The sequence below is a fragment of the Protopterus annectens genome, chromosome 2.part1 (assembly GCF_019279795.1).
Source record: "Protopterus annectens isolate FY-2018-M chromosome 2.part1, PAN1.0, whole genome shotgun sequence".
Taxonomy (NCBI): Eukaryota; Metazoa; Chordata; order Ceratodontiformes; family Protopteridae; genus Protopterus; species Protopterus annectens.
The window spans coordinates 1,748,093,955-1,748,115,671 of NC_056729.1; the positions used below are offsets into that span (position 1 = coordinate 1,748,093,955).

A 21,717-nucleotide genomic window follows, 5' to 3' on the forward strand; every position below is an offset into this window, starting at 1 on the left:
TAGCCTTTGCCTAAATCACTGACATGTTATTAGTTACTGCTCATATCTCTCTATTTAAAAGCACCTAAATGTGCAGGAACTGATCACTTACATGGTAGTGGCTAAAGACAACCTCTGAAATATCAGTGATGTAGAGCAGAAAATAGGGGGGTCTACAGTTGGAGCTTAGTGACCTGGGGAACTGGTTCTATTGCTACAGCCTCTGACTGATCAGCATCCTTGATGGATATGAGCTCCTACACCCTCTGTCAAACACTTCAGTACTCCTCAGACCAAGGTTTGAGTCATTAATCATCTGTGATTATGGAAAATTGAAAATGGTCTATTCTTCAAATCTCATGATATTCATCATTCCCACTGCTACAGTAGCTTTAGGCTATATGGGCTATATCTCGCCCAAGACAACTGGGTAGCTTCTAAAAGCTTTAGTTCCCTTCCACACACAAACTTTGACTGCTGATGGAACAGCCCCGTGGTGGGAAAATCAGCAGTCAGAGTATAAAATCTTCAGAACATTCTTGCTGCCTCATGAAAAAGCAGCTCAGAGGCTTCACAGGATCAGTAGGTGGCATTTCAGCTTCTTTTTTGGCAGATAAGTCCCTTGGGGGGGTACCATTCCACACAATTTTTTTAATTATTTAATGCGTTATTGTTGATCTGGATTTTGCTCTGTTACTTATAAAATGTCACTTGTCTGTTTAAAATCTGAAATCATTAAAGTGCATATCAATTGATGGTGTTACATGACCATTTTAGTTCTTTGGAAGATGGTAGAATGTTTGGTAGATTCCTGGCTAGCCTTTTTTTACTGATAAGAACATTGTATATGTTGAAACTAGTCTATTTGAAGCTAATGTTCTGAAAATAAGTCCAGCATCCAATCAGTATCTGCATGGTCAGTTGAATTTTTTTGCTGTGCTGGATTCCTGTTTGTGCACAGAAGTGTAACCATGCAAAAGCTAAGAATCCTGTTGTGGAGTATAGCATTTCTTGCACATTGCAGGTTGTGAAAAATGAATAAAAATGCACAAATTAACAATCAGTACTCCTAAGTTGAAAAACTGCCTTTTTTTCATATGCTCTTGAATGAGTTACCCTGCACATACACATACCCAGTGACAATATACACACACAAACACACACAAACACAAATTCTTGGTTTGAGCAGCTGGGTCTGTTTCTTTGGTGACCAGTAGGATGCATGCATGACGTAAGCCTTAACTGACCAGATTGTCTGGTAAATCCTTGCATGCCTCTAAAGACTCATTATGTCTAGATATTCCTGATATGCTGTTTGACTTTACCATAAACTCAACGTCCTTTCAGAAACATCAATATGTCCACTTTGGAACAGTATCTAGGAAGTACATGATTCCAACACTGATGAAAATCCCACCTATGTTGTAAAACAAATTGTATTTTACTTTTGTTTTACTTTGGCAGTTCTGGCCATTTAAGAAACCTAGTATTTCTTCAGTATTGGAAGCTTCCTATCAGGGACCGCTATTTTTAGCTTCGGCTAATTTATGGGCTCTGTTTGTGAGGAAATGTACTCCTTATGAAAACGTTTGAGTGTTTTATCAAAGGTTTTGTGTGGGAAGTGTTTTTAATTGGGCTGGAAACGTAGTACTTATGATCACACTGTCACTATTTACCTGACATTATTTTCAGTCGGATTCATTTTATTTTAAAGGGGTTTCTGACAGGAGTATTGTGCTCTACTTATACATTAGTGTTTTTGGGAGGGTCATGTGTGTGTAGTAGAAGTGTGCTGTTTGTGCAAACTGTTTGACAGCTTACCTTCTAACCATCTCATTCCAGCACTATCGGAAACATCCTTCTTGCTCACTGCATTGATACTTACCCCACCCCTGCTGATCCAACTTTAGTGCTTCCATGAAAGAAAAAAAAAACAACTTACCCAGTGAGCCTTGCTGATGCCACAGTGTCAGTCTTCACTTCAGCCAATGGTGAGTGACTCTAGTAGCCAGGAGTAGTTCCTCAGACCAGTCACTTACCTCTCTGGCTTCCTCTGGTGTAGTCATTTCAGGCACCATGAAGCAGGGGTCAGACACTTCCTCTGCAGTTGTTCCAGTGTCCATTGTGAGCATTGGACTACTACCTTTATTGGAGCATGGAGACATTTCAAGGGATGATTGCAGGATATGTTCAAGGGAAGAGACTGCTTGATGAGGCAGATATTTCTTCTTTATGTCTGTCACTTCAGATGCCTGTTAAACATGGTTCATTAAAACATGTTATCTATCAGAAAATATGATTTTCTTCCCTTAGACAAAAACTGTTAAGTCAATTCTGGTACACTGAATACAGTACTTGTAAAGTGGGTTAGTCTGTGTTCCTGAAGAAGACGTGTGATCATTCAGATAGAGACGTAAAGATAGGGCTTTGTCTCTTCCATCTTCTACTACAAGGGTGTTTTCAAAGTACTCCAGTCATATCTTAGCAGACTGAATGACAGTAACATTTTTCCCTATTTAGATGCCTTACCTATCACTGCACTCTTCTCCCAGATGTTGAGTCCTTAACAGGGGTTCCTTTCTTCTGACCTAGCTGTGATTACAGATAAGCATTAACAAATCCTTGACTCTGTCATATAGGAAGACCTTTCAAAGATGTCTTGTAGGTAATGTCTTGCAGATTGCCTTTGGATGTGGGAGAAAGTATATTTTTTATATAGAAATCTTCCTGAGCTTCTTATCTCAGTCTCAGACTTCAGCCAAAGATTTTTTCAAGATACTGTGGTCCATGGCTCCTATGATTTTCATGACTCCTGTTGCCAGGGTTCACATGAGAAATATTTAAGGGTATGTAATAAACATGTGGGCAGTGCAGTGGTGTAGCGGTTAACATTGTTGCCTCCCAGCAAGAGGTTCTTTAGTTCATTTCTCAGCTGGGGTGCCTTCTGTGCAGTTTGCATGTTCTGCCTGCATTTGCGTGAGTTTCCTCCAGGTACTCTGGTTTCCTCCCACAGTCCAAAGACATGCATCTGGAGTATTTCTCCCCAGGCCTCCGCTAAAAATAGGCTCTGTCCTAGTCTGACTTTCCCGGTCAACAAAATGATAAAATAAAAATGTGGACTAAATACTTGCGTCCATTAGATTTGAAGATACCTTTTTTGGGCTTTATATAAAAAGAACTGCAATGGGGGAGACTGTTAAGACTACTAAATGTAGGTATCCCCTTTTCTCTTTATCCTCCACTCAATCTGTAACTACAGACACCTCAGATTTTGTTTGGAGGGCATTTCCTATGGGGTAAAGGTACAAGACCTATGGGATTCTACAGACAGACCAAAACACATACATTTAAAAAAACATGAGCTGTGAACCATGCCTTTCAATCTCTTCATCATCTTTGGTCTCCAGGACTTCTCCAGATGATTAAAGACACCACAGTGATGTAGTACATCTAATAGCAATGGGGCACAAGGTTGTACCCTAAAGTCAGGCTTGCTGTAATCACTTGGGAATTAGGTCTTCAGAACTTTTTAACCCCCCTTCCCCGAGCACCTTACATTCTGTCAGTGCAAACCCTAGTAGTGGACAAGCTGAGCAGGACCAGGACAAACCCTCATGAATGGAAATTGAATGAGAGTGTCTTCCAGGAATTCATCTAGTTTTTTTTTTTGCATGAGAATGTTTCTTTATACAGTTCTGCTCCTTCCACTTTTATCTAGGACAATTTTGAAGATTCAGAAAGACTCTTCAAAAAATATTTGTGGTGACCACCCCCACTTTGGCCCAAGCAGTAATGGTTCTCCTTTTTTATAGAATTGGCCAAAGGCAATTACCACACTCTTACCCAATATTTGGAACTTCTCACACAAGAGTTTGATAAACCCCAATCTTGACAGACCACGATGCTTTGCCTGAGATAGTCTGCACCTGTTGCCCCTGGGATTCAGGTTACCGGCTAAGGCTCTTGCCACCCCTATAGTGCCTTTTTTAGGCAAAGTTCAAAGGACAAAACCACCACCATAACAGGTACAAGCATGCAAAATCTGAAGGTAATGCCACTCAATGCTAGAAGTCTAAACCTCAAAATGCACTCTCTCGAGGCACTCCTAAAATGGAGAACATCAGTATCTGTGCAGTAACTGAGACCTGGTTCAAGGCTCCAGAGAGCACCCCTGCAATACCAGGCTACAGCTCTTTCCACACTTTTCAGCCACCAAACCAGGATCGAAACACTAAAGGTGGAGGAGTGTACATATTCACCAAGGATATTCGCACCCCCAGGTTAGTTGCCCACCACAATGTGTCTAAAATTCTCCAGGTGCTTCTAACACTAGGTAAGACTGCAATCCAAATTTTAGCTTGCTACAGATCCCCCACCATGCCCCCAAGATTCTCACTACACCTTTCTAAACATACTGGAAAATATTAGTATACAACCAAAATCCCTAATACTGGGTGATTTCTACTACCCTGCCATTAACTGGGAAAACTACTCGTGTACCGACACCTTTGCCCAACGGTTCTTGGAATTCATAAATTCCAATGCCCTGGATCAACTAATCCATAGTCCCATCAGGGGTTCCAATATCCTTGACCTGGTCATTACCAACATGGGAAATTGATGCTGCACACCTATGGTCACCCCCTCGTTGGTCAGGTCAGACCATAAGCTAATCATCCTTAACATCCACATCCCACCCCCAATAAGCAAACCTCCATAAACTTCTTCAAAGCCAACTTCATGCTACTCAAGTCAGAAGTTACAAACTTCATGACACCCATGCGGACGGGAACTGAAAGTTCAACTGCTGAGCCCTACACTAAGGCACTGTACGAGCACATCCCCTCATGCATGAATCGTGCCATCCCAAATAGAACCAAGATGCTCTCCTCCAAAAAAAGGAAGCCAATCTGGTGGTCCCCTGCCATAAACAAACTTTACAACAAAAGGAAGAAACTGTTGCAGGAAAGAGGAAAATCCCAGGATGCAAAAACCTCCCTTACCAGCCTCAGTAAGAAGCTGAGATCCCTCATAAAATCCTCCAAAGCTAGTTACGAAAATAAAATTGTCAAAGATTCCAAAGACAACCACAAGGCATTCTATAACTATGTCAAGAATCTAAATGGCAATGCTCAGATCTGCTCTGAGCTACAACAGAATGGCATTAAATATACTGATCCCAAGGATATTGCCAATATCCTGGCAGATCGATTCAGTGCCAACTTCACCCTCCCCCCTCTCACCCCCTAAATGGCCCATCTCAATACAGGAAGATTGCCAAATTCCGGTTATAACGGCCACACAGGTAAAAAAATGCACTCTCCAAAGATAAGAATACAGCATCCATGGGACCAGATGACATCCCGGGCTGTGTACTACATGAACTACAAAATGAACTGGCACCTCACCTAAGTGTCATGTTTAATCATACCCTCACCTCAGGCTTTGTGCCCACTGCGTGGCGCACAGCTACAGTTATCCCACTCCACAAGGGGGGATCCACCTTGGATCCAAGAACTACCACCCCATCAGTCTGATGAGCCTGATCTGCAAGGCCATGGAACGTATTATCATGGAACTTATAACCAAAGACATTGGCAACCTCCAAACTCTGGACCCCACCCAGTTTCGGTTCATGAAGGGCCGATCTTGTCTCCTGAACCTGATTGACTTCTTCGAATCAGTCTCCAGAGCCGTGGACAAGGGTAAGGCAGTCCAAACAGCCTATCTGGACCTTGCCAAGGCCTTTGACACCATCCCCCACTCTGGAATCATAGATAAACTTACTAAGCTGGGCATTAAGCTGGGCATTAATCCCTACCTCACTCGATGGGTTGCCAACTGGCTTACTGACAGAACCCACACTGTAAAAGTAGCTGACTCCAAATCCAGCTCCAGACAAGTGACAAGTGGAGTACCTCAGGGTTCAGTCCTGGGACCTCTCTTGTTTAGCATCTACTTCTCTGAAGTACAGGCCAACACTAAGGGACTCTGGCTAACAAAGTTCACAGATGACTGCAAACTGGGAGCCATTATTAAATCTCCAAATGATGTGGATACTCTACAAAAGGGTCTTACAGAAACACATGCTTGGTGCCAGAGCTGTGGGCTCAAGCTCAATACCAAGAAATGTGTAGTTATCCCCTTTGGGAAAAGACATGTACCCATGAATTACCACAGTACACTAAACACCAAAAGAGTGATAAGGGACTTAGGGACACAGGTGGACAGTGGTCTCACCTTCAATAACCACATCACCACAACAGTCAGGACATCCTTCTATGTGGCACACCTCATCACTAAAGGGCTTTTCATCCAGAAAAAAGGAGGTCATTGTCCAACTGTATTCATCACTCATTAGACCCATTATATAATACAATGCCCCATTTGGTATGTACCTCTCAAGACATTTGCAACAACTGGAAAGGCTGCAGAAATACCTCACTAAAAGAATCTGGGCCTAAAGCAGATGCCCTATGCTGACCACCTTAAAAAACTCCAGCAATACTCTATCGCATATCGTCTACTCTGAGGCGATCACTGCTTAACATACAAGGCCATGGCAAACCCAGAGCTGTTGGACATGCTACACTTAAAGAAATCCCAATCCCTCAGAGCCACACACTGCAGGGATCTAAACCTTGTCATCACAATAAACAAAACATGCTGGAGGGATAGGTTCCTGACCCAGAGACTCCCCAGACTCTGGAATAGATTGCCCATACATGTCAAGCAGAGCACCTCTTTGGCCCGCTTCAAAAGGAACCTTGATGATTGGATGGGAGAAAGGAAATTCACCCTGAGGATCACGTCAGTCACCCTGCTAGACAGGGGTCCAGGGAAGTAAATAGTGTGGGAAGAAATAGCCAGGGAATTGTTATGGCTAGGCTTGTATAGGCCCTAGGGCCGATAGCCAAGTACCAATCTATCAACAGTTATTTGTCTTGATGATTCTAGTCTGATAGTTTTTAAGTAACTCTTATAGAGGAGGTGCAGTAGGTACTAATGGAGAAAAGAAATCCTGCTACTAGAAAATCTTATGCTGACATGTGGAAGAGATTTTCTAGTTGATACCTAGCCAATATATAGGGCCCTATCTGAAATTATGTACCATTGTTTCTCAAATATATGTTTGAGTTACTAGCCTGTAGCATTTTGCATTAATTTATTAAGGAACATCTTGCATCCATTTCAGTATAATTGTCTGCCAGTGGATCCACCCCTTCAGTTTTTTTTTTAGTAAAACAGTTTCTGAAAGCAGTGTATACCTGAGATCACTGGGATCTGGGATCTTAACTTTCTGCTGGAAAAATTAACCATACCTCCATCTGAACTGGCATACCAAGCAGATATAAGGCTCATTACATGGGAAAACTGTTCTGCTCATTGCTCTGATATCTGCAAGAGGAGTATCTGAGTTGCAAGCTTCCATGGTGGGCGAAATATATCTGTCTTCCATAGGAATAGTGTGTTAAGAAAATATCCCTCATTTAAGCCCAATGTTGTTATACAGTTTATTGAAATCAGGCCACTGATCTCCCAGTGTTGTATCCTGACCCTCAGAACCAGATGGGAAGAATTCTACATACTCTGGATATGCAGAGGCAGCTCAGGTGTTGTCTTGGCATATTCAAGTCCTTTAGAAAAACTAATTAGTTATTTATTTTTATGCTCGGACTTTGAAAGGACAACCTGTGTCAAAGCAGGCTGTTTCCTAATGGTTGTCCCAAGCTTTTGTCATTTGTTATGCACACTATGCTAAACCAGTTCCTGACAATCAAGGCACAGTCTGTGACAGCTTTGTATCCTTTGATGGCATATTGGAAAGGGGTGGACTCTAGCAGCATTCTAGAAGCAGCTATATGCCATGTGCACATACTTCGCAAGGCATTAGTCTGGATTCTTTCTATATTTCCATGACTGGCTTTGCTAGGACCATTCTTCAGGGGCTCCTGGATCCATATCCTTTTCTTGTCTGGTTGGATAGGCTTTGGTGTTCAACCTACATAATGTAAAGACTTCAGCAGCAGTTGGAATGATGAACAGAATACAGTTGTGCAAGTGGCACTTTACCCATAACAGTATATTTCCAAATTCCTCACTGCTGCATTAGCTGCTCCAACCCGCCATCCCCCTGGTATTGTTCAGAAGTAGTTTTGGGGCCCTCCATCCCCCTGGTAATGTTCAGAAGTAGTTTTGGGGCCCTCTATCCCCTGGTAATGTTCAGAAGTAGTTTTGGGGCCCTCCATCCCCCTGATATTGTTCAGAAGTAGTTTTCTGGTTGTTTCTGGTTTGTTTACTTCAGTATGATTATGCTGCTTCTTACTATATAGGAGGAAAGTCCAGAAAATTTACACTCTGCTGATTTTCCCCCATGGGGCTGTCCAATCATCAGTCAGAGTGGAAGCATGGGAGGGAGTCAGAGCTTTTGAAGCTGACCAGTTGTGTCTTGGGAAAGACACAACCCATATAGCCTAAAGATGGTTGCATAAGAATTTGCACATCTGCTGTTATGCATAAGTGCATCTCACACAACTGTACATTCTACTGCCCTTAAGCACTTAAGTATTGAAGGCCCTAACTTTGTGGAGCAAGAGTGGGTTTGTGGAGAGACTACAGACTAGTGCAGAAGTTGGTTATTGGCAAAATGGCTATACATGTATCAGATTGAAGGAATCTGTGCTTGAAACCGGGATGGCAAAGGATACCTTTTTCCTAATACAGCTAAGCTTCTTGCAGTGTTAAAACCCCCACATACTTTGGTTGTATATTGTTTTCTGCAAAACAGTTATTCATTGCACTTGTAAGTATCCATCTCTATAGCTTAAACATTTATAATATGTGGGGGGCTACACCGCCCACACCCCCCAATGTGGGTGGCTGTGCCCCCCACACCCCCTTACTATATATTCTAACTCCAGGAAAGCACTACAGTGGGGAAAAGATCATATATCACTGTCGATGAAATGAGTTGTCAGTGAAATGAACATTCAGTGAAATGGTCTTGCTGATTTGCTTGTCAGTGAAATGAGCTGTCGATGAAATGAAGGTAACCCATGTATATATATGTATGTGTGTGTGTGTGTGTGTGTGTGTGTGTGTGTGTGTGTGTATATATATATATATATATATATATATATATACATATATATATATATATATATATATATATATATATATATATATATATACACATATACATATGGATCTAGGACTGTTGAACGAAACTTCAACAGTCCAAATCCACTATTAGCGAACATACTTGAATGAAAGCGCTTTCACTAAAGTGTGTAAAACATTAAATCTACTTTTATGCAGGGGGCAAGCGCCCCTGCACCCCCACACCCCCCTACTTTATTATTCTTACTCCGAGATCACACTACAGTGGGGAAAAGGGAATTTTTACTTATCCGCACCATAGTACGACTGGCACAACAGGCATACTGATGAGAAAATACTGCTTCGGTAAAAAGCATTTTCATGTAAGTATGTCCACCCATTAGCAATTCGGTGAAAAGTGCATTCATGCAATAGTCCTAGACCCATATAGATATATATATATATATATATATATATATATATATATATATATATATAAATATATATAAATATATATATATATATATATATTTATATATATATATATATATATATATATATATATATATAAATATATATATATACATATGGATTCAGTTCATAATCTTGAAAGACTGAAATCTCGAATTTCAGTTTTTCGAGAGCATGAAATTGAATCCACACAACACTGAAACAGCAAAACCACGAAGCCCAAAACTGTGAAATTCAAAACACAGCACACACCAGACCACACATATACCCCAACATAAACAAACAAAACACACATCCACAAACCTGCACCCCCCATGTGGGGGGCTGCAACCCCACCCCCCTGATTATATATACTAACTCGGAGATTGTACAAACAGAAAACAAAAGCAAACTCACGTAAACACATTCTACAGTCCCTCACACACACACACACACACACACACACACACACACACACACACACACACACACACACACACACACACACATATCAGCACACTCACACTCAAACTCCCACCCAAAACCCTTACAAAACATTCACTTACCTGTCATTACACCTACACCCACACATGGCACCGCACACCATCCACATACAGTCCCAGACATTACATTGCATAAAGCCATAACCGCGAGTTTGAGATATTCGAATTCGCGATTATGCACTTTTGCTATTTTAAAACTTCGACTTTATAGTCTCAAGATACTGAAATTTGACATTTCTATATTTCGAGATTATAAAGTGTTTCCATATATGTATATATATATACGTATGTATATATGAGTTTAAGCCATACCAGTCATCTGGAAGACCAAGTAGCCATTTTTCAAGCTGTTTAGACTTTTACAAAAACACTCCACTAACTTATTGATTTTTTTGCATGACTGTGATTTATTACAGTGTGTGTAAGATGCTGTAGGGCTTGCATGTTAATTAGCTTCACACCCCTACAGACGTAGTGTTGTCTCCATCCTGGTACCATCTGCCTGTTACTCCTCATTTACAGCCCCCTTTTTATGCCTGATGTACAGAAGTGCACAGGATGATCTGTATTATATCCCCTCCATCTTTCCCCTTTTACCTTGTTGTTGTTCATGTGGTGTTTAAATGTGTGATCATTTCCTTGATTTCATGTTTATTGTGGGTAATCGCAGTCATCAGTACCCCTGACATCCTGTCCAAATTTAATTCCCATCTTGTAAGGTCTGGAATGAAGCCTTCTGATTATGGTATCTTTTGGTAGAGTTAGTAATGAAACACTTCTCTTCAGAAACATCTACTCATGAAAAGGTAGTCTTTTTCAGTTAATAGTCTGAGAGGCTCCTTGATTTAATTCTGAGACCTGTAACTGCAAGTCTTTGAATAATTGTGGTGAAACTTAAGAACCGTGAATGTGGACAATCACTGTTTTCTTTTAAAGTTATTTTTTGGAAGGTAGCAGACCCAACTGCACCCCTCACATCCCCACTCCTCATGAATACACTATCCAGAATCACCATACATTAGAGAAAAGGTTATAGTCAAATCATAGCAATGTTTGATTTAGTGTACACAAGTCCTCATTTTCACTATTCTAGGGCTTACACTTACGAGTCTCGTGATTTAAGACCATTACCAAACTGTGTGACCCATTTTTCTTAAAGGGTTCCATATACCACTGGTACAGAGCTTTAGGTGGCACCATTTCAAAGTCTAAACACTCCTTATATTCACAGTAGTTTCAGCGTTCTTTGCTTAGTAGAAGCAGTAATAGCATGACTGTGGGGAGTGATATTCGTCTGTTTTTGTTTTGTGTGAGATTTAATATGTTTGCATGATTAGAACTCAAGTGTCTTGAAAAATGTACTAGGTCAGAGGTTCTTCTGCTTATTTTTGACTTTAGGGTAGGTATGATATGTTTCATCTTTTCAAGCTATAGTACTTGGCACGTGAATATCTTTGTTGACTTTTCCAAATTGTAATAACTTAATATTTTTGTACTGTGCAGATAGCATCTCAGACTCATTGAGACTAGAAGAAGGCAAGCTTCGGAGTTTTGAAGAAGAGTCGAGTCACTGGTCCAATTTGCTTCTTAGAGTCCATCAGGAGACAAGCCAACAGTGAAAATGGGTAAAAACTGTACTAAATGTGATATATATTATGTCAGTATGTAGACGTTTATAAGACCCCAAACATGCATGAGGCCAAATAGTCTGAGATTAGTACAGAGAAAAGGATAACTACATGATGCATTATTAATTTCAGACTTATGATAAACCCTTGAAAAGTTTGGTTATTTTTAAGTGGGTTAGCAATACAGAGGTATTGTATAGAAATCAAAATATTTTGGCTGATCCCCTTTGATTGAACAGTGTGGATGTTGACATACCTCTCAACTGCTATGATGCAGGCATAGTGCTATGATTTTACCCCTCAGATTTAGCCTTGCTCCTCTCATATAAATGATGCTCCACATAAAGTCAGACTTGTTTAGAATTCCATACTTTATGAAATACATAAACTTAGCCTATACAAATATTCGCTGTCATTTACTAGCCAAGACGTAGTATATAAACACTTTGTATTGTAAAAATAAGAAAGTGCTCCCCTTACCGACCCTCTGCTATGATTTTTAAGGCCAGTACTATGATTTTAATGCTTGGAGGTCGATAGGTATGGCTGTTGGTGCATGGTTTATGCCACACTGTTGCTCCTGTTTTAGCTTTGACTACATGTTGTACATAATGCACAGTGATCTGCATGTACTTGTCACTGTATATGACTTGTTTCCATTGTTATTTACTTTATCTCACCCATTTCTTTACTCGCATAGTACCCCATAAATATTATTATGTGCATAAGCATTTCCCTTTCTATGTCTGTAGAAATTTAAATTCATACTTTGACATTCTGATAGTAAATCTTTTCATGTCTGAATTTTTCTCTCTGGGTCTTCCATGTAAATGGATTGTGCACAGGTGGATCTGCCAGCAAGCAAAAACAAAAAACAACATAAAAAACTAAAACATCCATAAAGACACGAGGAGAATATCAACATTCTATATACATTAAATAAATCTCAAGACTGAACTCCATTTCCTGACAATATGCAGTAACAGCACTCCTCAGTATATCACAGCAATGCCTGCCACATAAGATTTCAAGTACTAAAGCAAAAGTAATCAAATTCCAGAGTATTTACCTAGATATCAATACCCTGCCAGAAATGTTTTAAGGTATCTAATATTAAATTTGCTTTACAGGAAAAAAATATTTCCTTAAAATATCACTGTAGAGCTAGAGACACTCATGCATACACAATCTTTATGTCATGGAACTATATTATTAAGGAAGCAAACATCAAAGCTGGGTAGCATGGGTTAGGCGATTTACGTTATTATAAATTAATTTTAGTATCAAATAAAGTTAGTTTGTGTCTTGGCAGAAACACTTCTCCAATAAAGGTACAGAACAGAAGAGAGACAAGATGTCTGAGTATCTTCATTTCAAGATTTTAAGATTGTTGGATTTTGAAGTCCTGTATTTGGACATGGGAAAAAGAGCTCCAGGTGTGCTCCAGTTCACAGTAAATGTGTTAGCACATTCATTCTTTACATCTACTATAAGCATACTATAATACTGGTTCTTGCAAAACACTTGCTCTCTGACACTTTCTCAGAAAGTTAAGTGCTCAAACCCCCATTACCCAACCTACTTTAACTACTTAACACTCCCAGCAACTGACCCTATGAAACTAGATAGCTCTGCCAAAGCCCTAACTCTAACCCTAAAACTCCCACTCAGTTTCTAACTGGAATCCTCTCTTCCTTACAAAAACTTCACTCCCTCTTCCTAAACCTTAAGTCTCCAATCACTCTCTAAACCAAAAACTCCAACCCCCAAACCTAAACTCCTTGTTTCTTCCCTGTACCTAAGCTAGCTTTGCATTATCTAACCCTAAAACTCACCTTCTGCTCCCTCAAACTAAATCTCCCTCCCAATTTCTGCCAAAATTTCCACTCCCACCCCCTCCCATTCACTTCACACAGCTGTTTGCCAGAATGTCTATTCAAGTTTGAGCATGAGCAGCAACCAGTACCAGCTAGAGTCCCTAATGTTGAGAAAGTTGTCTTAAAGCACTAGCTACAGGACTCTAGAGTCCCTAATGTTGAGACAGTGGTCTTCAAGCACCAGCTACAGGACATTAAAGTCTCTAATGTTGAGACAGCACTGTTCAAGAACTTTGGACTGAAACACTTGTAGTAGAATCTTGTTCTCCACTTATCTGATTTTTAACTTTAATGATTCATCATTGCCATAAATCCACAGCAGGCTAGTGAGGATAATCCTCCACTATGTTTGCATGGACAATTGATTTTCAGACAGAAGAGTCAGATGTCAAATGCTGTTTTGTGTCATTGCTGCAGGCTTGTCCCACATTTAAATAGTTTGTTTTCTCCCCACTCAAATGCTTTCTGGATTATTTTGGAAACTTCCTGTCCTGCCCCCTTTGCAATTATAGTGATTCTTTCTATACACATATGTATGCATTTTTTTTTTTTGAGTAGAGAACATAGTCTGTTTGTTATGCAGTAAGTGACACTTATTGTAACAGAGGTGATACAGACATTTTTACAGGAGTGTAAATGAGTCTGTATTTGAAGCAAGCACTGGCAGCAATTTGTTTTAACAAATTTCACAAAGCTTACACATTCGTAGACAATTTGTATTGACAGTCCTACCGATAGTTTTAAATTTGAAAAATGATCCCAGCAATAACAAATAAATTCCAGTAAGAATTATGGGCTGTAACAAAAGCAGATTACAATTTAGAAATATGACTCTTTATTCACATAAACACGTACTTATTTTGAAATGAGTGTTTAAACTGAATTTCAGTGCTTGAATAAGATAGCAAAAAGTATCTGTGAAGCCTACTTAACCCATTTGAAAATCTGTGCGATAAGATATTATTCATAGCTAATTTTAAAAAGAGGCAATTCAATAACTGAGGATACGCGTACTCAGTTTGCAGTACAGTGTAGGACCTGAGCATCTGAAGAGCACAATACATTATTGGCATAATCTATAAATATCTGAGATACATTTATTTGATTTTGACAGGTGGAAGTTGCTGTTTTTTGCACTAACTTTAATGAAGTGAAACCAGAGGAGGCTGCTCAAGAAACTTTGTCCATTCAGGCAGTTAATGCCCCATTGTACGGTGAGGGCTTCTTCTCAGTCTTCCTTGTGATGGTAATCTTTATACATTGCTGGCACTAAACCCCAAGTAACCCGTCAATGGATATGGCTTTATGATGGGGAATAAAATTGGGGGCAGAAATGAGACCTGTATTATGGAATGGTAATTATGACCAGAAAATTGCATTAAGTTGTGCACTAAAATGTTGAAAGGTAAGCTTAAAGAGGTGTGTAAGATTTTTGAAAGAAAAAATATCTTGCCAGCAGCAAAAGGACCCTTATCCAGCCATAAAGCTCAGAAAATATGGTTGGTGTTAATATGGACATCTGGCAAATTCCATTTCCTTGCAAACACACCCCACTCTGTGTTCACATCTGTCTTACATTTCACTGCTGCCTTCCAGTACTTCTTATCTCATCTTCACTGGGATCCCTTAGTCATATGTGTGTGTATCTTCTATATGTACACATCATTTCTGCTACCACTCATATTGAAAGAGTCCCCACCAACACTGTAGATAAGTTGTGCAAAGATACAAAGGTTTGGTAAATTAAAGACACCTAATTACAGATAGATTCATTTTTTCTGTACTTGATATTTGTGTCTCACAAGATGTCCTCCATCCACTTCTGAAATTTTGTTAACCAGGTTTTCAACTCAGCATCTTGCAGATGTGATGGAATTGAAATTATTCTAGAAAGCATTGTTATTTTAAGAAATTTAAGAAATAAGGGTCACACAGCCTTGCCATCAAGGGAAGGAGCAAGTGAAATAAAAAATAAGAGATATAAAAAAAGCAGGGATTAGCAGGGAAGTTCTGTAGGGAGCTTGGAAGGAAAACAGCAACAATTGAGAGACTTCCAAAATAGGGAATTAATACATTTTGGAGAGGAGATGTAAAAGAGGAAATCAGAAATTTCACTGAGAGAGAAATTGAAAGAAAGGCTTATAAGGGCACTTCACCCTATGGTTTAGCTGTTTTTGCCCCCCCTTGCTTCTTCCTATGGCACTCCAACCCCAGTGCACCATGTCCATTGCCATATTTGCCAGCCTCTCCCATCATCCCTGGATATGCTACAATATGGGTTGAGGCCAGCATGGTTTTTAAAGGTATCCTGGAGTTATTCATCCCTCAACCATCAGCTTGAGGATTTTTTGTTAAGACCTACCTGGTTTATTTGACACCATGCCCTGCATTCTTCAATACATCATTCAATACAGCATCTGAGGGCTACTTCCTCTTTGGTCTATCCCTCAAGGAGCATCATCAAGGAGCATCATCAATGTGTGCCATCCACACCCAGATGGGCATGCCCAACCCTCCCTGCAGGTGTCTCCAACAACTAAGCTGCTGATTAAAACTGGGCCACCTGGGCTGTAGTTAGGGTTGTATCCATCTACACATGGCACCAGTCATAATTTAGCCTTGAGTTAAAACTACCTGTATGACCACATCTTCTTCTGTATGGAAAGCTGGGGTACTGCAGGTAGTCCAGCTGTCCACTATGTACTGCTTGCGGTGTCGCTCATCTTGTTCATCTTCAGTAAGATGAAGAGGCTGGGTGTCCGTTTAAGTAGCTTATTACATATAAAAACATCAGAATGGAGGATTGGAACCATAATCTTAAATGAACTAATAAAAACTGACTGACTACTTCACTCTTACATGCTTACACTCTGGCTGCTCACTCAAAATGGTACTCCTACCTGCACATGCTCTGTACTTATATGTGCCCCTGACTAGAAAGCTTCTTAAAGGTACAACACACACTCTGATCTACACACTTCCTCTTTGACTATTTTGTCATGCAATGAAAAATTACAGTGGGATAGGCATGCAAATTACATAAACACAACTAAAACAATCATGTTCAGGTTGCCGTGTTTCTGGGACTAGATCTGGAAATGCGTCCTGATCTCGTAATGTAATAGGTAGGACTGGGTTTATTAACAGGAACAGTCACTGATGAATGTTCATTTTCTGGGATGTCAGGGACAATATCAGGAACAGGAACAGATGCTGAGATATTTCTTTGAACAGGAACATCGACTAAGTCACTCAAAGTTAGAGTATGTGTCACAGGCAAGATGTTGCAACACTGGCTTGGACACAGGTAGAAGATGTTTCTGATCCACCTAAATTCCATACCCTGTGATTCCACTATATAGGATCTCAGTTCTTCACACAAATGTTTCACCTGGCCAGTCTGATCAAAACCTTTTGTCATTTTCATCCTCACTATCTCTCCTTTTAATGGATTCAGAGGTTTGCTGGTTTTGTTGTAATAAGACTTCTGTGACAAAGCTTTTTTAGAAGTTGGGCTGTTGTAGCTTTTGGCACTAGGAACCAAGAAATTCTTACTAATTTATTTAACATTTACTGGGAAAGTCTGACTTGGAACAAAGCTAATTTTCAGCATTGGCCTGGGGAGAAATGCTCCAAAAACATGTCTTTGAAATGTGGGAAGAAACCAGAGCACCCAGAGGAAACCCACATGAAAGGAGGGAGGACTTGCAGACTCCACATAGAAGACACTCGAGCAGAGAATCAAACCAGAGAACCTCTTGCTGTGAGGTGACAATGCTACCACTGCATCACTGTGCTGTCCACCTAATTGGTAATGTGGGTCTGGTTTGTCTCGACATAAGTCTCTGAGCAGGTGAACCAAGTAAGTTATCGCGGGGAATGTTTCTGAGATTAAGCAAATTTAGAAACACATCGGTATTGTCATGTTTGAATTGCTCTAACAGCTGTTTTGCACTTTGCACTGCATGCTCAGCCAAGCTATTTGATTGTGGGCACTCAGAGCTATTGGTGGTATGGACAAAGTCCCATGTTTCTGCAAATCTTTTTCACTGTTGACTTGTAAACTGTGCACCATTGTCAGAAATAACCTTGTGTGGACTACCATGGACAGAAACATGTCTCTTCAACTTAGTAATGACAGTACTGGATGTTAGGTTAGGAAGTAGATCAATCTCAAACCAATTTGAATAAGAGTCTACTAACACCAAGTAATGTTGACCATTCCACTTTATGTCTGTGGCTACTGTCGACCAAGGTAGTTCAGGGATCTGGCTTAAATTAAGTGATTCGTTTTGCAAGTGTGGTTTAGTACTACTACAAACATAAGATGAAAGTACTTTCTCAATATCATTTGAGATAGAAGGCCAAAATACTAGTCCTTTTGCCCTTCTTTTGGTAGAATCAATTCATGGGTGGCCATAATGCAAGATCTTAATATACTCTTGCTGTAAGGATGTTGGAAGAATGATTTTTGCACCTTTCAATATGACACCATCTTCCATTAAAATCTCATCTCTTTAAGGAAAATATGGTTGTACAGCCAATGGTAAACAAAATTGGTTTGACGGCCATCCTTGACTGATAAAGTGGTTGAGCTTTTGAAGAACTGGATCTGAAGCTGTGTAATCTCTAAGCTCATTAAGTCATGTGGAAGAAAAAGTTTGCACTCAATGACTTCAAGATCAAGTTTCTAATTGTCAAGTCTTTCTGTGGTAATTTTGGGTGATCTGGATCAAGTATCAGCAAGATAAAGAAGTTTGCTCTTTGTATACACTACTTTGAAATTGTACTTTTGCAATTTGAGCATCATGCGTTGTAGTCTTACAGGAGCTGTGTGCATTGGCTTCTTTGAAATAGTAACTAGAGGTTGGTGATCAGTCTGTATTTGAGTAGGTCGGCTATCAATATAATCATGAAACTGAACATGAAAACACAATTGCCAAGAGTTCCTTTTCAATTTGCACATACTGCATCTTGGTTTGGGTTAGAGTTCTTAATGCATAGGCTACTGGTCTACTCTTCTGAAGAATGACTGCACCAAGACCAAACTTAGAAGCATAACGGGAAAGAGTTACTGGTTTGTGAACATCAAAGGTATCTTAAAGTTGGTGGACTTGCTATTTCCTGTTTCAGGGCATCAAATGCTCTTTGGTGTTGCTCCAACCAGGACCAAGTTACCTTTATGCATATCAGCTCTCTTAGCTGTGCTGACAGTTCACTGGGATAAACTTGCCCAAATAGTTGACAATGCCAAGAAAAAGTAAAGATTGGACATTGTCTGGAGCTGGCATATCAATAATAGCTGTTTGCTTGGAAGGATCTGGTCATAAGCCTGAACTGATAAACAAATGACCAACATAAGTAACTACTCTCAGCCTGAGTTTACATTTCAGAGGACTGAGCTTAAGATTCGCATACTCTTTTCAAAATTTTCCTGAGGTTTCTCTCATGTTCAACTTCACCATTGCCTCCTACTAGAATATCATCTACTGTTATAGCACAGGGATAGCCAGAAAAAAATGCTGTGTTGCATGTTGAAAGATTTCACTAGCAGAATTTATTCCAAATGACATTCTTAGAAATCTGTATCTTCCAAATGGGTTACTGAATATAAGTAGTAATGAAGATTTGCGATCAAACATTATTTGCCATATTGAACTTTTTGCATCTAAGATAGAAAAAGCAGTGACATTTGGCATGAGGGCAGCTACTTCCTAGATGGAATGCATTGGATGGTGAGGTCATTTTAATGCTTTAAGTCTCTTGGATTAATACATACTCTGATATCATCTGAGCTTTTCTTGTGAGCAACGACCATGGAGGATAACCATTCAGTTGGTTCTTCTGCTGGACAAATCACTCCTAAATGCACCATTCTGTCTAGATGAACTTTGACTCTGTTCTGCATAGCTACTGGAACTTTCCAAACTGATCTGATAACTGGGCTGACCTCTGGGTCTAACTTCATGGAATCCACAACTGGAAGTTTGCCTAGCTTGTCTCTGAAAATATCAGCATACTCAGAAAGAAATAGTGTTGGTGAAATTCAAGCTGATACTGTGTTTACATGGTGGACTTCTTTGTTAAATGAAAGCAGTTTCATTTTTAAACTGTCTCTGAGGCCTAATAATGACTGTATGTGTCTTTTAACTACATAAAACTGCACGTCATAGCTGTTCTCAGCAGAGTAACATGAAAGCACTACTGAGCCTTCAGTTTGAATCTTTTCACCTCCATAAGCAACAAGCTTTGCACAGATTGTCAAATTTAGTTTCTTACCAGCTTTCACTGTAGCAAACATTTCTGCTGACATAACATTGCACGTTGAACCAGTATCAACTTTGAGCTCTATGGGTCTCTCAGTTATCAGAACAGTGCAAAAATACTTTTTGCCAAAACATCTACCACATTGACCTTTTCAGCAAGTACAGACACACCACCTACATAAAAAGTAGGGATGCAGCTTTCTGTTTGAACAACTTGCTTCTTTGAGTAGCCTTTTTTAATAAAAGAATGTGCCTTTTTTGATTTACAAAGCTTCTTTTAGTGGTTCCACTTCTTACATTTGCGGCATTATTGACCAAAAGCTAAGCATTTTTCTTGTTTGGGCTCATGGTTGCCTCCACAGTTACGACAGTTGGTTATGAGGCTTGCCTTGGGTTTCGCTGAGTCACTCCTTTGCTTAACTTTGTGTGCCCTTGGCCTTACTGAAGCTTCTCTGGGTTTTGCTTGAACTCAAGCTATGCTTGCCATACCCTTGGGCCTACTTCTGCTAACCACGTACTGCATAATGTCTATGTTTGCAATGGAAGGCACTGAAAGCATGCTCTTGTCACTTGTAAGCATATTTGTGTGCTTTTCTGTAAGCTTGTATATTTGACAAATCTCTATGGCTTTGTTCAAAGTTAAGTCCCTCCCCAGGATTCAGGAAGCTGTTTTTTCCATGCAGGAACAGTGCAGGAGCTCCTGCATGGAAAATGGCCACCGAGCAATTTAGGATAGTACCGTTTTCACGTGCACAAGCGGCCCTACACTGTTCCAGCACAGAAAACCAGCAAATATGCAAATCACCTAATTTGCTGGTGAAAACCATGCAAATGAGGTGATTTAGTGATTCAGCAAGTGGCCAGGTCTCCGTGCTAGAACAGTGTCAGTGCAGAAATGTATTCAGAAAATAACTGAATACATTTCTGCAACTGACAAAATGGAGGCATGACAGCTCGTGGGAAATCATGTCTTATGTACATTAGACATGCCAATGGCCAAATATAAGGCCATTGGCATTAAAAAGTGCTTAATTATTATGAAAATGGCCGATCTCAGACATTTAAGCATAGGGCAGCGGCTCACAAACGGGATCAGGCCAAAAATAATAAAAAATGGGAAAACTCAATTTTAAGTTAAATCTGCATTTTGCCATTATAGTCAATGGCATGCAGAATGTAAACAATACCAGGGAGCACTGGTTGTCAATGGGAAAGGGTCCATTTTAGTGCAGTAACTAATGACCTACACACTGGGGTATGCAAATGAGGGGAATTATACTGAATCACATATTTCTTCAGTGTGTCAGCTTGTACCTAACCGCGTAGGTGCAGCAATACAACAGTGCAAGTCTAAGAGCTGATTGACTTCATAAGGGGATGTGTCATGCCTGCTGTAAGCTCATTGGAGCTCTGTGGCCCATGTTTGCCCTTAGCTAAGTACAGCTAAGGAAGGGTGTGTGTGTCAGATGTACCTGAGCACTGTGTACATAGCCTAAATGGGTTTGCATGCCGTGCACCGGGTTTTGAACATAAAAAAAAAAATGGCAGCACTGTTTACATTTCAGCACTAGGTATGCACGGCGCACCTCTGGGCTTAAATAAGGAGGAACTGGGAAGGGGAAACAGCAGTAGGAAGGCAATAAAGGAGAACTAGCATAGCTAGCAAGTGGAATATATCAAAATTGACCAATTACACATGCAGCAGCCCAGCACACTACTATAAACTATGCAAAAACCTTTCAGACTGTTTTTTTGGGGAAACAGCAGTAGGAAGGCAGTCAGGGAGAACTAGCATAGCTGGCAGGCGAAATGTATCAGAATCAGCCAATTACACATGCAGCAGCCCAGCACACTACTATAAACTATGCAAACACCTTTCAGACTGTTTTTTCCCACAAACTCTACACCACCAGAC

At 40.1% G+C, this 21,717-nt stretch overlaps 1 protein-coding gene across 1 annotated transcript in view; it reads left to right on the forward strand.

The window, feature by feature from the left end:
• LOC122794626 (DELTA-stichotoxin-Hcr4a-like) overlaps window positions 1-21,717 on the forward strand; it is a 366,198-nt gene that overhangs the window by 43,972 nt on the left and 300,509 nt on the right. The window contains exon 2 of the mRNA XM_044063206.1: window positions 11,535-11,656. Coding sequence (XP_043919141.1) covers window positions 11,653-11,656 — 4 coding nt within the window. The 5' untranslated portion in view covers window positions 11,535-11,652. The remainder of the gene's footprint in view (window positions 1-11,534; window positions 11,657-21,717) is intronic.